This window comes from Theropithecus gelada, chromosome 8 (assembly GCF_003255815.1).
Source record: "Theropithecus gelada isolate Dixy chromosome 8, Tgel_1.0, whole genome shotgun sequence".
Taxonomy (NCBI): domain Eukaryota; kingdom Metazoa; phylum Chordata; class Mammalia; order Primates; family Cercopithecidae; genus Theropithecus; species Theropithecus gelada.
This window is the reverse complement of record NC_037676.1, coordinates 145,933,496-145,943,706: the sequence shown is the minus strand read 5'-3', so window position 1 is coordinate 145,943,706 and position 10,211 is coordinate 145,933,496. Positions and strand designations below refer to the sequence as shown.

At 60.7% G+C, this 10,211-nt stretch overlaps 1 protein-coding gene across 1 annotated transcript; it reads right to left on the bottom strand.

Annotated features, from left to right (window-relative positions):
- Positions 1-2,534: 2,534 nt before the first annotated feature.
- MAPK15 (mitogen-activated protein kinase 15) lies at positions 2,535-8,584 on the bottom strand. The gene is made up of 14 exons (XM_025394632.1): positions 8,466-8,584; positions 7,121-7,219; positions 6,837-6,866; positions 6,611-6,701; positions 6,054-6,184; positions 5,795-5,958; positions 5,469-5,608; positions 4,664-4,721; positions 4,131-4,268; positions 3,867-3,972; positions 3,562-3,742; positions 3,310-3,434; positions 3,103-3,231; positions 2,535-2,922 (listed from the first exon to the last, which is right to left on the bottom strand). Exons 1-14 carry the CDS (start codon positions 8,529-8,531, stop codon positions 2,746-2,748), a joined length of 1,635 nt encoding a protein of 544 aa, XP_025250417.1. The 5' UTR covers positions 8,532-8,584; the 3' UTR covers positions 2,535-2,745.
- Positions 8,585-10,211: the final 1,627 nt, after the last annotated feature.

Below are 10,211 nucleotides of genomic sequence, written 5' to 3'. Positions count from 1 at the left end.
TGGGGGGGGGCGTGAAGCTGGACCAGAAGATGCCCCTTGGAGTGGCAAGGAAGCTGGACAAGGCAGGCCACTGGGAAGGGGGTGCAGGGAAGCCCAAAGGTCCGCCTTGGCCAGGTCTGCCGTCTCCTCCAGCAAGGCTCTAGCCAGCACTGGGTGAGAGTGGGAGGGGCACTGGGCTTTGCAGCACAATAAAACACGGTCTGGACAACCTGTAGCCCTGGCCTCGTGAGCACCCCCTGCACAGGCCCAGCCCAAGCCAGGTGCCAGAAGGGCCGGATTTGGGGGGGCTTATCCTTGACAGGTATGGGACCAGGTGAGGGCAGGGGACAAGGTGCAGCCCAGGCCAAGCCCAGCTGTTTAGACATAGGTCCTGGGCACCCCTGTAGGTGGGTGTGGTCCTTGCCCTCCTGGTGTCCAGCAGACAACCCCCTCCAACCCCATTCTCAGGTCCTTTCCTCTTTGTCACCAACACTAAGAATCTGTCTAGAGTTCCTGGGTTATCTTGTATCTCTTTTCACCCCCAGAGAGGAATTGCAGTTGACTCAGAATGACACATTTTGGCACCACATGTGTAGAACATCCCCCACTGTTAGATGCTAGCCTTGTGAAATTCATGTTTCTGTATTCTCTTTCTTTTCAAAAAATAATCTTTTTAGTGTCATAAATCCTAAGAGGGAACTGATTTAAGAAACAAGGCCACCAAACAAAGGCAGCAGTTCTGACTCCAGCAGCTGGGAGAGAAAGGGAAGTGACCCCACTCTCACTGCTGGACAGCCCACTGGTGACCAAAGCCACCACCCACGTAGGGATGACAGCAGGGACTTCTGGCCAGGGGGCAAAGGTGCCTGGAAGTGGGATGCACCTGAGTGTCTCTTGGCCATGATGTTCTTGTGGGCACATCTGTGTGTGTGCTGCCTGGGGTGTCGCTGAGTGGACAGGCTCTCCAGCTGGAGCCCATGAAGAGGCCAGAGGCTGGCGGCCCTGCCTAGGCCTTTGGAGCCTCCTGCCTGCACCCACACATCTTCTAAACCATGATGCAGCACATTTCGGTGTTAATAAAACATAACACACAAAATATTCTAGCACGTTCCCCAGTGTGTATAATCTCCCAGTTATTTCCTGCAGCCTTTAACCATGTGGCCTCCTGGATTTCCCCTGTGGACCCACCACCCAGCCCTGTGGGGGGCACTAAAGACCCCCCAGCTCCACTTCCAAGGCCCACCTTGGCTCCTCCGACTTCACGCTGCTCTCCTGTTCCTGTCCCCGATGCCCCCTGTGCAGGCACACTCCTGAGTGCCCACCTGCGATTCCCCATTCAGCAGCCCTACCACACACTGCCCAGCCTGACGCCAAGCCTCCAGCCCTGCAGACCCCTGGCCTCTCTGCAGCGTCCTCTCCCACAGCTTCTTGGTCCTGCTTGTTCAGCACCCTAGGCCTTCAGCACCCAAGCAGCCCCCTTGGGAAACAAACCCCTGGGCCGGGTCTCTGACTGGCTCACCACTTCCTCAGGCCCTCCCGCTCCCTCCTCCACCGCCTCCAACCTTCTCCCAAGCCCAGACTCCCTGAGTCTCTTGCAGGTGCCTGGCCTAGCACCAGGGCAGCGCTAGCTCCCACCCTCTGCTCAGCTTCCCCACCCATATCTTGTCCTTCCCCACCCTCCCGCATGGTGGCAATGGCTTCCACAACCCAGAGGCGTCCCTGCTCCTGGCAGCCCAACCCCCGACCACAGCACAGGCTGCGCCCTTCTGACTGTGAGCTCCTCCAGCGTGTGAGCTTCCCAGACTGTGAGTCTGGCAGCCCAACCCCCCCACCGACAGCACAGGCTGCGCCCTTTAGACTGTGAGCTCCTCCCAGCCTTCGAACTTTCCAGCTGCCTCCCTGTGTTCCAGCCCCAACCCAGGGGCAGGTGCAGGTGCAGCTGAGGACACCTGGCACCCTAGGACACAGCTTTGTGCCCACAGGGCCCCTTTGATCTCTGCAGCCCTGCACAGCCCTGGCCTGAACTCATACCAGGGCCTTTGCCTGGGGGTGACAAGAGGAGGTAACCCTGACCTCATGAGATGTCTGTCTCCCACCCTCACCTGCAGAGACCTGAAGACAGATCAGGCGTAGTGGCTGTACTGGGGGAGCGCAGGCTGCAATCCCTGACAGCAGGGGTGGGGTGAGGCTGCCCCCTTCTTTCTCCCCTTCTCTCCTCTGGCTCAGAGTCACAAACATGGCCATGAGGTGACCCTAGGTCCCTACCCCACAGGACCACCCTGAGGGGCAGCCTGGACCCTGAAGCCACAGCAGGTAGGAAAATGATGGACCAAGGACAGGAAGCTGCCCCAGGCAAACCTAGAGGGAAAAGCCCAGTGCTGGATGTGGAGTGGGCAGGGCCTCTAGTGGGGCGGGTGGCACTGAGCTCTGGGGTGGAGGTTTCAGGACAGGGGCGGTGGGGTCCTCAGAGGAGTGGAGGCTCCAGGAAAGGGGTCGGGGCCCCCAGCTAGTGGATGCTGTGACCTCAGAGGGGAGGGAAGGAACGATGGCTGCTCAGATTGGGGGCAGACATGACTTTATTGGAGGAAATCACTGGGGCTGGGGCAGGGCCCTCATCTGCTCCCCCGAGGAGACCCAGGCGAGCTCCCTGGAACTTCAACGTGGCCTGGCAAAGCAGGGAGGGCTAAGGGGTGCAGGATATCGGGGAGGGGTCTGGGGAAGGGGCCGGGGCAGGAACAGGCGGCCAGGTGAAGGGAGTAGGGCAGCTCATACACGGTGCCTCTCCAGCAGGGGCAGGTGGCCCAGTGCCGAGTGGCAGACAGTCCCATAGGCTTGGGAGTAGCCTCCAAGCAGAGCCCTGGCGGCCCCCTGGGCACCCTGCAAGGCAGAGGTGCTGAACATCCTCCGGCCGGGCCGGGCCTCCGGAGGACACCGGGGAGGGACCTGTGTATAGTTGAGGGTCACATAAAGAGGGTGTCAGAGGGGGTGCAGTGGAGGGGAGGCCTTGAGGTCCTCGAGAGATTTGAACTGGACATTGGAGGGGCAATGGGAAGGATGGGGAAGGGAGGGAAAAGGAGGGGAAGAGGAGGATGAGGGGACGGGGGCAGACTGGGCCGGGCTCACCTGTTGTGTGCTGGCCACCCTCACCCCACCACCCCGGTTCCAGTCACCCCGGATCAGAGCCTGGTTGGCCACCTGAGCTGCAGCCTGTGAGGTCAGGGAAGGCGCAGCTCCCCTCCGGCCTGGCTTCTCCTGGGGAGGGCCATGTCACAAGGTTACAGAAAGGTGCAGAGGAAGGGTCCCTCTTGTGCCCACCCCACCATGACTTACCAGCAAGAATGTCAAGGGGGGCTCTTCCTTCGCCCCGGGGGGCCTTTCCCCACTCCCTAGGAGTGCAGGTTGGAGCGTGGGAGCGGAGTTCTGCCTGGGAGTGCTCTTGGCTGCACGGGGGAACTCTGTGGAGTCAGAAAGTCAACCCCAGAGTCAGGAACCCGATGCTGCGCACAGTTGGCAGCCACAGGCAGAAGGGGCCCGGGCCATGCTCTGTGTGGGTAGTGTGGGTAGCCAGCAAAGATCACACACCGTGCTCGGGGGGGTCGTGGCTTGGGCTACTCTGAGGCCTGGGTCTGGGGCCCTGCACAGGTGTCCCAGAAGGCAGCTGCGGGTCAGCTCTGGGTTTGTGCAGGTGTGCCTGGGACGGGGAGACACCCTCCAGGCCCTTCTCTCTTGAGGTGCCGTTGCTGCCTTTGCACTCCAGGATCATCTGCAAGAGGAGAAGGGTGCTCAGAGGGCACAGCCTGGGCATGGGTGTTTGGGGGTCTCTAATGTCGGAGGCAGCCTCCAGGGTGCAGTAGACAGGGGATGATGGGGGTCGCGAGCTGGAGCACCTGATAGACGCGGCTGCGGTACTCAGGCGCAGAGAGCTGGACCCCTTCGAGTGCCCGGAGCTGCACATGTACCTTTCGTGCCCACTCATCACTGGGGCAGTGGAACCTGCAGGGAGCCAGAGAGGTGAGGCCTGGGCTGTGGCCAAGGGAGCCCCTCAAGCTGTCATTGCAGGGTCCGTGCTGCGGGGGCTCTCCCTCATGGGCTGGCTCTCTCCTGCCCCCACCTCTGTCCCCCGCACTTAGGGGACTCTCTCCCACTCCCACCTCTGCACGTAGGGGTGCTGCAGTGCCTGGGTGGCGCTTAACCGCTTGTCTGGGGTGAACACCAGGAGTCGCCTAAGGAGGTCCAAGGCCTCTGGGGAAGTGTCTGGCGGTAGGAGGGCGTCCAGCGTCTGTCGTGGCCTGTGGGCTGCCGTGTGTCGTATCCAGGGCCCGACCCAAGGGCCCCTCCTCAGATCCACATTCATGGGTGGGGCTCAGCCTTGAAACTGGGGTCCACCCTGCTGTCCTGTCTAGGTAGATGCCCCTGTGCCTGACCTGCACAGTGGAGAGACCCCTGCAGCCCCCTGGTGCCCTCCTCTCCATGCCTAGCACAGCTCCTCCAGGCCACCCTCTAGGACCACCACCAGGGGCTCCTGCTTTCAGAGTGGCCAACAGTTGTTGGGTTGGGGACTGCCATCATGAAAGCAGGTGGAATCTGAACTGGTACAAATTGGACCCAGTAACCTTGCAGGAAGGTGGCCCTGCTCCCTTGAGACAGGCCACCCTCTCACCCTCACCAAAGTGCCCCCACTCACCGGGACCCCAGGCGGTGCAGCACAGAGGCACGGCAGCCTGAGCCAAGAGCCAGGAGGTCTGGGGCAGCAGAAGGTGGTGTGACCCAGGCAGGCCTGGTAGACTGGGGCGGCTCAGGGTATCTGGGGCCAGCCGTCTCTTCCAGCCCCAGGGAGCACAGCCTCTCTACAGGGTTTCTGCTGTCTGGCAGGGCTCAAACACCCCATCGCCAGGGTGTGCCACCCAGCCTGTGCACGGGAGCACCCGCTCACAACCCCTGCTCCACACTCTGGCACCTGGCCCTGGGGCGTGCTCACACAGGTGGACACTGGCGCCCACCTCCACGGATGAGGAGGCTCCACCCGGACAAGCAGATGTACCTGGGAGTGCAACTCCCTCTTGCCCCCACCCTCAAGAGTGACCCCCATGGCCCCACTACCACTGCCTTCCTCCACCTCTTCCCCTAGCACCTGAATCTCTCCTGCCCAGCTCTCTGTGCGCACCCCAGCTCCCGGCACAGTGACAGTCCCTGCCCCTGCTACCTGAATCCCTCGGGGAACTTGTCCAGCGTGCTGGCCCCTTCATGGTCACTGCTTGGCTCTCATGGTGACTGTGCCAGGTGCTGCCTACCCACATCCCCCCGCCAGCAGCTCTTCCTGGGCCTCCATCACCAGTTGGTCTTCCTGGGGTTCCTGCCTCATCCTCTGGATCCTCCCTGTCCCCGTCCCTCCTCTCAGCACAGTCCTAGCCTGTCAGCTGCTGTCTCCCCACAGCTGTGCTATCTGACCTGCAGCATTCCCGGTGCCCAGCCCCAGCCACCTGGCTCACCCTCCTTGGATGGCGGTGGGATGGTCTCCAGGATCAGCTCCAGCTGGTGGAGGGTGGACGTGCCCGGAAACAGGGGCCTCCCCCGCAGCATCTCCCCCAGGATACAGCCCAGACTCCACATGTCCACCCCAAGGGTGTACCTGGGGCACGAAAGGGTGTAGGCACGGAGAGACCCAGAGGCAGAAGTGGGGGTGGGGTTGCTAGGGGGGTGAATGGGGGACACTTGTGGACCAAGGCAGGGTGGGAGTACAGGAGGCCTGGGAGCCCTGGCTGGGCAGGAGGGCAGCAGAGAGGTGGAGGGTGGGTTGGGGGTGTCCGGCTGTTACCGGTGTGAAGACAGCAGCACCTCCGGAGCTCGGTACCAGCGTGTGGCCACGTACTCTGTCAAGGCCTGGTCTTCAGGCCCCTCAGGGAGGTTGCCCAGGGAGCGGGCCAGACCAAAGTCACACAGCTTCACTGTGCAGTTGGCATCCAGGAGCACATTGGACGGCTGCAGAGAGGAGGCAGGCTGAGGCCCTGGGGCTGGGTGGGGCCAGGAGCTGGGCCACGTGGCCTAGCAGGGGGCTGGAGGTGGGGGGACCACACCTTCTGGTCCCGGTGCACAACGTGCCCGGAGTGGAGGAACCGGGTGGCCTGCAGAAGCTGGTAGAAGATGGAGCGCACGTGGACGTCCTGCAGCAGCCCGCCCTTCCGGATGACTGCGTTGAGGTCAGTGTCTGCGGAGAGGGGGTGGGGGGGTGGGGGGGCAACCTGGGGGGAGTGGGAGAGGGGCACCTGGCAGGTCTGTCCCATTTTGAACCAGCCCACGGCCTGGCCGTCCCACTTCTCCATCCTGCGCACTGCCTGTGGGCACAGCGGTGGGGTCTGCAGGAGTTTTCACACTTTATTTCACGTTGCCTTTGTTTCATAAAATAAGGAAAAGGAGAACACAACTGCAAACTGGTCGGAGCAGGAGCCTGGGGCAGGTGGGACGAAGGGGGTCGCTGCTGGCTCTGGAGGCTGACACTGGTCAGCTGTCTGTCCCTGAGTCCAGGGTACAGGGTGAGGGAGCAAGCCACTGTGGGCCGGCCGCAGAGGGACACGCAGAGGGCGTAAGGACAGGACAGAGGTGGGGCTGGGGCCCTGGCCGAGGCCTCACTCACCCATAAACTCAAACACCAGGTAAATGTCCCTATCGTTCTCTGCCCGGATCACATCGAGGAGGCTGATGATATTGGGATGGTCCCCAAACTCCTGGGGAGAGAGTTGGAGGTGGCTGGAAGGCCAGGAGGGGCTGTGTTCTGGGGGCCAAGAAGCCGGGTTTCTGTCCTGTCTGGAGAGATCTGTACCTGGGGAAGGGGACTGGGCTGGAGGGCCCAGGCCACTCACCTGGAGGAGCATGATTTCCCGGAATGTTCTCTGAAGAGACAGAAACACAGGTGTGTGGGTGGGCGGAGCAAGAAGGAAGCTCCTGTCCTGAGAGGACCCAAAGGAGCTGATGTCTGTCACCCAATGCCCACCAGACCAGGCGTGGCAAGGAGGCAGTGTTCTGAGACAGGCCAGAACATCTGCTATGACCGGGCTCCAGCTCCCACCGGAGCTTCCAGGCACCAGGGCAAGGGGCTGCCCCTCCCAGCTCCCATCCTCTCCTGCGCTTCTCCCCACACACTCACCTGGGCATCTGTCTTATCCCTAAAAGCATCAAAGATTTTCTTGATGGCCACGACCTCACCAGTCCTTCGGTCCACTGCCTTCCACACAATGCCATAGGCCTGGGAAGGAGTGCCGTCATACAGGGCCAGGCCCTTGCCCCGCCATCCCCTACCCACCCAGATTGTCCCTACAGACTTGAGGCTCCTCCTTCTCATCCTGGGTCCCGAGAGGGGATGGAGTGTGGGCTTCGGCAACTGCAGGCTGCCCTAGACTCCGACATCTTCCAGAGGAGGGAGGTAGAGCGGAGGGAGGGTGAGAGCTGGTGAGGCCCCGGAGGAAAGGAGGCCACAGAGGGGAGCGTCTGGGCAAGAAATGAAGCTCGGGGATGCCCTACCATCCCTCCAGCCGCCCAGGCGCCCTCCCTCCCTTTCTCTCACACCCCATCTACCCCCAATCCTCTTGGCCCCACCTTCAGATTCCTCCAGAATCTAGCCCTTGCCGCTGTCTCCTCTGCCCCCATCCTGGTCCCAGCCTCTGACGTCTCTCACTGGGTGGCTATGCTAACCCCTTAACTCATCTCTGTCTGCCACTCCTGTGCACACCCATAGTGGGTCCTCAACACAGGAGTGGGCCTTGTAAAGTGACACCAGCAGCTGCTACAGCTCCCAGCGTCAGCAACAGTAAAAATCAAAGTCTGGGAAGTTCCCCAAAGCCCCCACACGACCGGACCCTCACCACTCACCTGTCTCTCTCCGTCTCCTATCCAGTGGCACACACAACCCTGCACTGGGGCTACGCACTTGCTCTCTGCACTGCCTGGAAGGCTCTTCCTCCCCTCCCCATGGCACCCTGGAACACCCCCCACCCGCCCACGCACACACACACAGGCCCACGTGCTCACACACGCACACGGATACAGAAGGCTCTGGCCTTCGCTCTGCGCCCACCCCATACCCAGTCAGGCCCTTCTCGGGCCTTGCCCTTGTGCTCTTGAGCCTGGGGTCCGCCCTCCCTCTCAGTGACCCAGGCGCGGGCCCCAGCCTCCCCAGAGCGTCCTGTGCCCCGGGGAAGCGGCGACTGTGGGCGCGTGGGGAGCGGGGCGCCAGGATCCCTCCGCCTGAGGCCGCTGGGGGCCCTGGATGTCACCTGCCTCCAGGAGCCAGGTTCCTGGGAGTCGGGATCGTGTTACCCCATGAGGAAACTGAGGCACCAAGGGGCTCCAGATCACCCCTCCCGCCTACGGAGGAGGCAGGACGCCAGTGTGTGACGGAACAGGTCTCCGAGGGGACCGGCCACTCCCCGCAGGTCCTCTCTCCGCAGATCTGAGGTGCCCCTTGGAGGGCGGACGCACCACCAGGCACTCACCCCTTGCCCGAGCTGCCGCCTGAGTAGGTATCTCCGGACGATGCGAGGGTCCACTGCGCTGCACATGGCGGCCAGGACGCCCGCGGGGCCTTACTGTGGAGTCGGTTGCCCTGGGAACCGACGCCGGCCCGGTCCCGCCCCTCGGGGCACCCCTGCCAACACCCCCCCCTTCCCACCCCCGGCAGGCGCCGGCTCCGCCCCACAGTGGCCCCTCCACCTCCTCCCAGGCCCGGCCCCGCCCCACAGTGGCCCCGCCCCTCTGTGAACCCCGCCCCTCTGTGCGCCCCGCCCCACAGTGCGCCCCGCCCCTCTGTGCGCCCCGCCCCACTGTGGCCCCGCCAGCCTCCTCGCAGAACCACGCCCAGCTCGGTTGACTAAAGTAGAAATCATAACAATCTGTTGTGAACTCTGTAACTTGTAGAAGTAAAATGCATGACACCAATAGCAAAAGTGAAGGGGGATAATGGAAATACACATTTATACTGTTACAGAATAACATATGAGAATCTATATTGTAAGGTTCTTAAGTTACATGTGAAGTATTAATAGTATAATATTATTTGGGCAGGGCACGGTGGCTCACGCCTGTAATCCCAAAACTTTGGGAGGCCGAGGCGGGCGGATCACCGGAGGTCAGGAGACCAGCCTGGCCAACGTGGTGAAACCCCGTCTCCACTCAAAATACAAAAATTAGGCGAGCGTGGTGGCGCACTTGTAATTCCACCTACTCGGGAGGCTAAGGCAGGATAATCGCTTGAATTCGGAAGGCGGAGGTTGCAGTGAGCCCAGATCGAGTCACTGCACTCCAGCCTGGGTGACAGAAAGAGACTCAGACACAAAAATAAATAAAATAAATGAAATGAAATGAAATGAAATGAAATGAAATGATAAAATAAAATAAAATAAAATAAAGATATAGCTGATATGCCCATTATCTAGATAGAACAGAATATTAAAAACTACTTATAGCCAGGCACAGTAGTTCATGCCTGTAATCTCAGCACCTTGGGAGGCCAAGGAGGGCAGATGGCTTGAACTCAGGAGTTGGAGACCAGCTTCGGCAACATAAAACCTCATTTCTATTTAAAAAAAAAAAAAAAAAAAAAAGGAAAATTAGCTGGGTGTGGTGACATGAGCCTGTTGTCCCAGCTACTTGGGAGGCTGAGGTAGGAGGATCACTTGAGCCGGGAGGCAGAGGTTGCAGTGAGCCCGGATTGCGCCACTGCACTCTGGCCTGGATGACAGTGCCAGACCCTGTCTCAAACAACAACCACAACAAACTACTTGCTCAAAAAGAATTCAGGAAAAGAAGGAAAAGGAACAAAGAATAGATAAGACCAGCAGAAAACAAATAGCAGGACCGGGTGTGGTGGCTCATACCTATAATCCCAGCACTTTGGGAGGCCGAGGCGGGTGGATCATGAGATCAGGAGATCGAGACCATCCTGGCCAACATGGTGAAACCTCATCTCTATTAAAAATACAAAAAAGGCCGGGCGCGGTGGCTCAAGCCTGTAATCCCAGCACTTTGGGAGGCCGAGACGGGCGGATCACGAGGTCGGGAGATCGAGACCATCCTGGCTAACACGGTGAAACCCCATCTCTACTAAAAAAATACAAAAAACTGGCCGGGCGAGGTGGCGGGCGCCTGTAGTCCCAGCTACTCGGGAGGCTGAGGCAGGAGAATGGCGTGAACCCGGGAGGCGGAGCTTGCAGTGAGCTGAGATCTGGCCACTGCACTCCAGC

Excerpts from the sequence above, each read along its gene's own strand:
- MAPK15 (XM_025394632.1), bottom strand. The coding sequence starts at position 8,531 with ATGTGCAGCGCAGTGGACCCTCGCATCGTCCGGAGATACCTACTCAGG. Across the intron at positions 3,973-4,130 it reads CAGCACCCCTACGTGCAGAG|GTTCCACTGCCCCAGTGATG; the intron begins GTGGGAGTGGGA and ends GGCTCCCTGCAG. Across the intron at positions 3,435-3,561 it reads CCACGACCCCCCCGAGCACG|AGTTCCCCCGTGCAGCCAAG; the intron begins GTGTGTGATCTT and ends CTGACTCCACAG.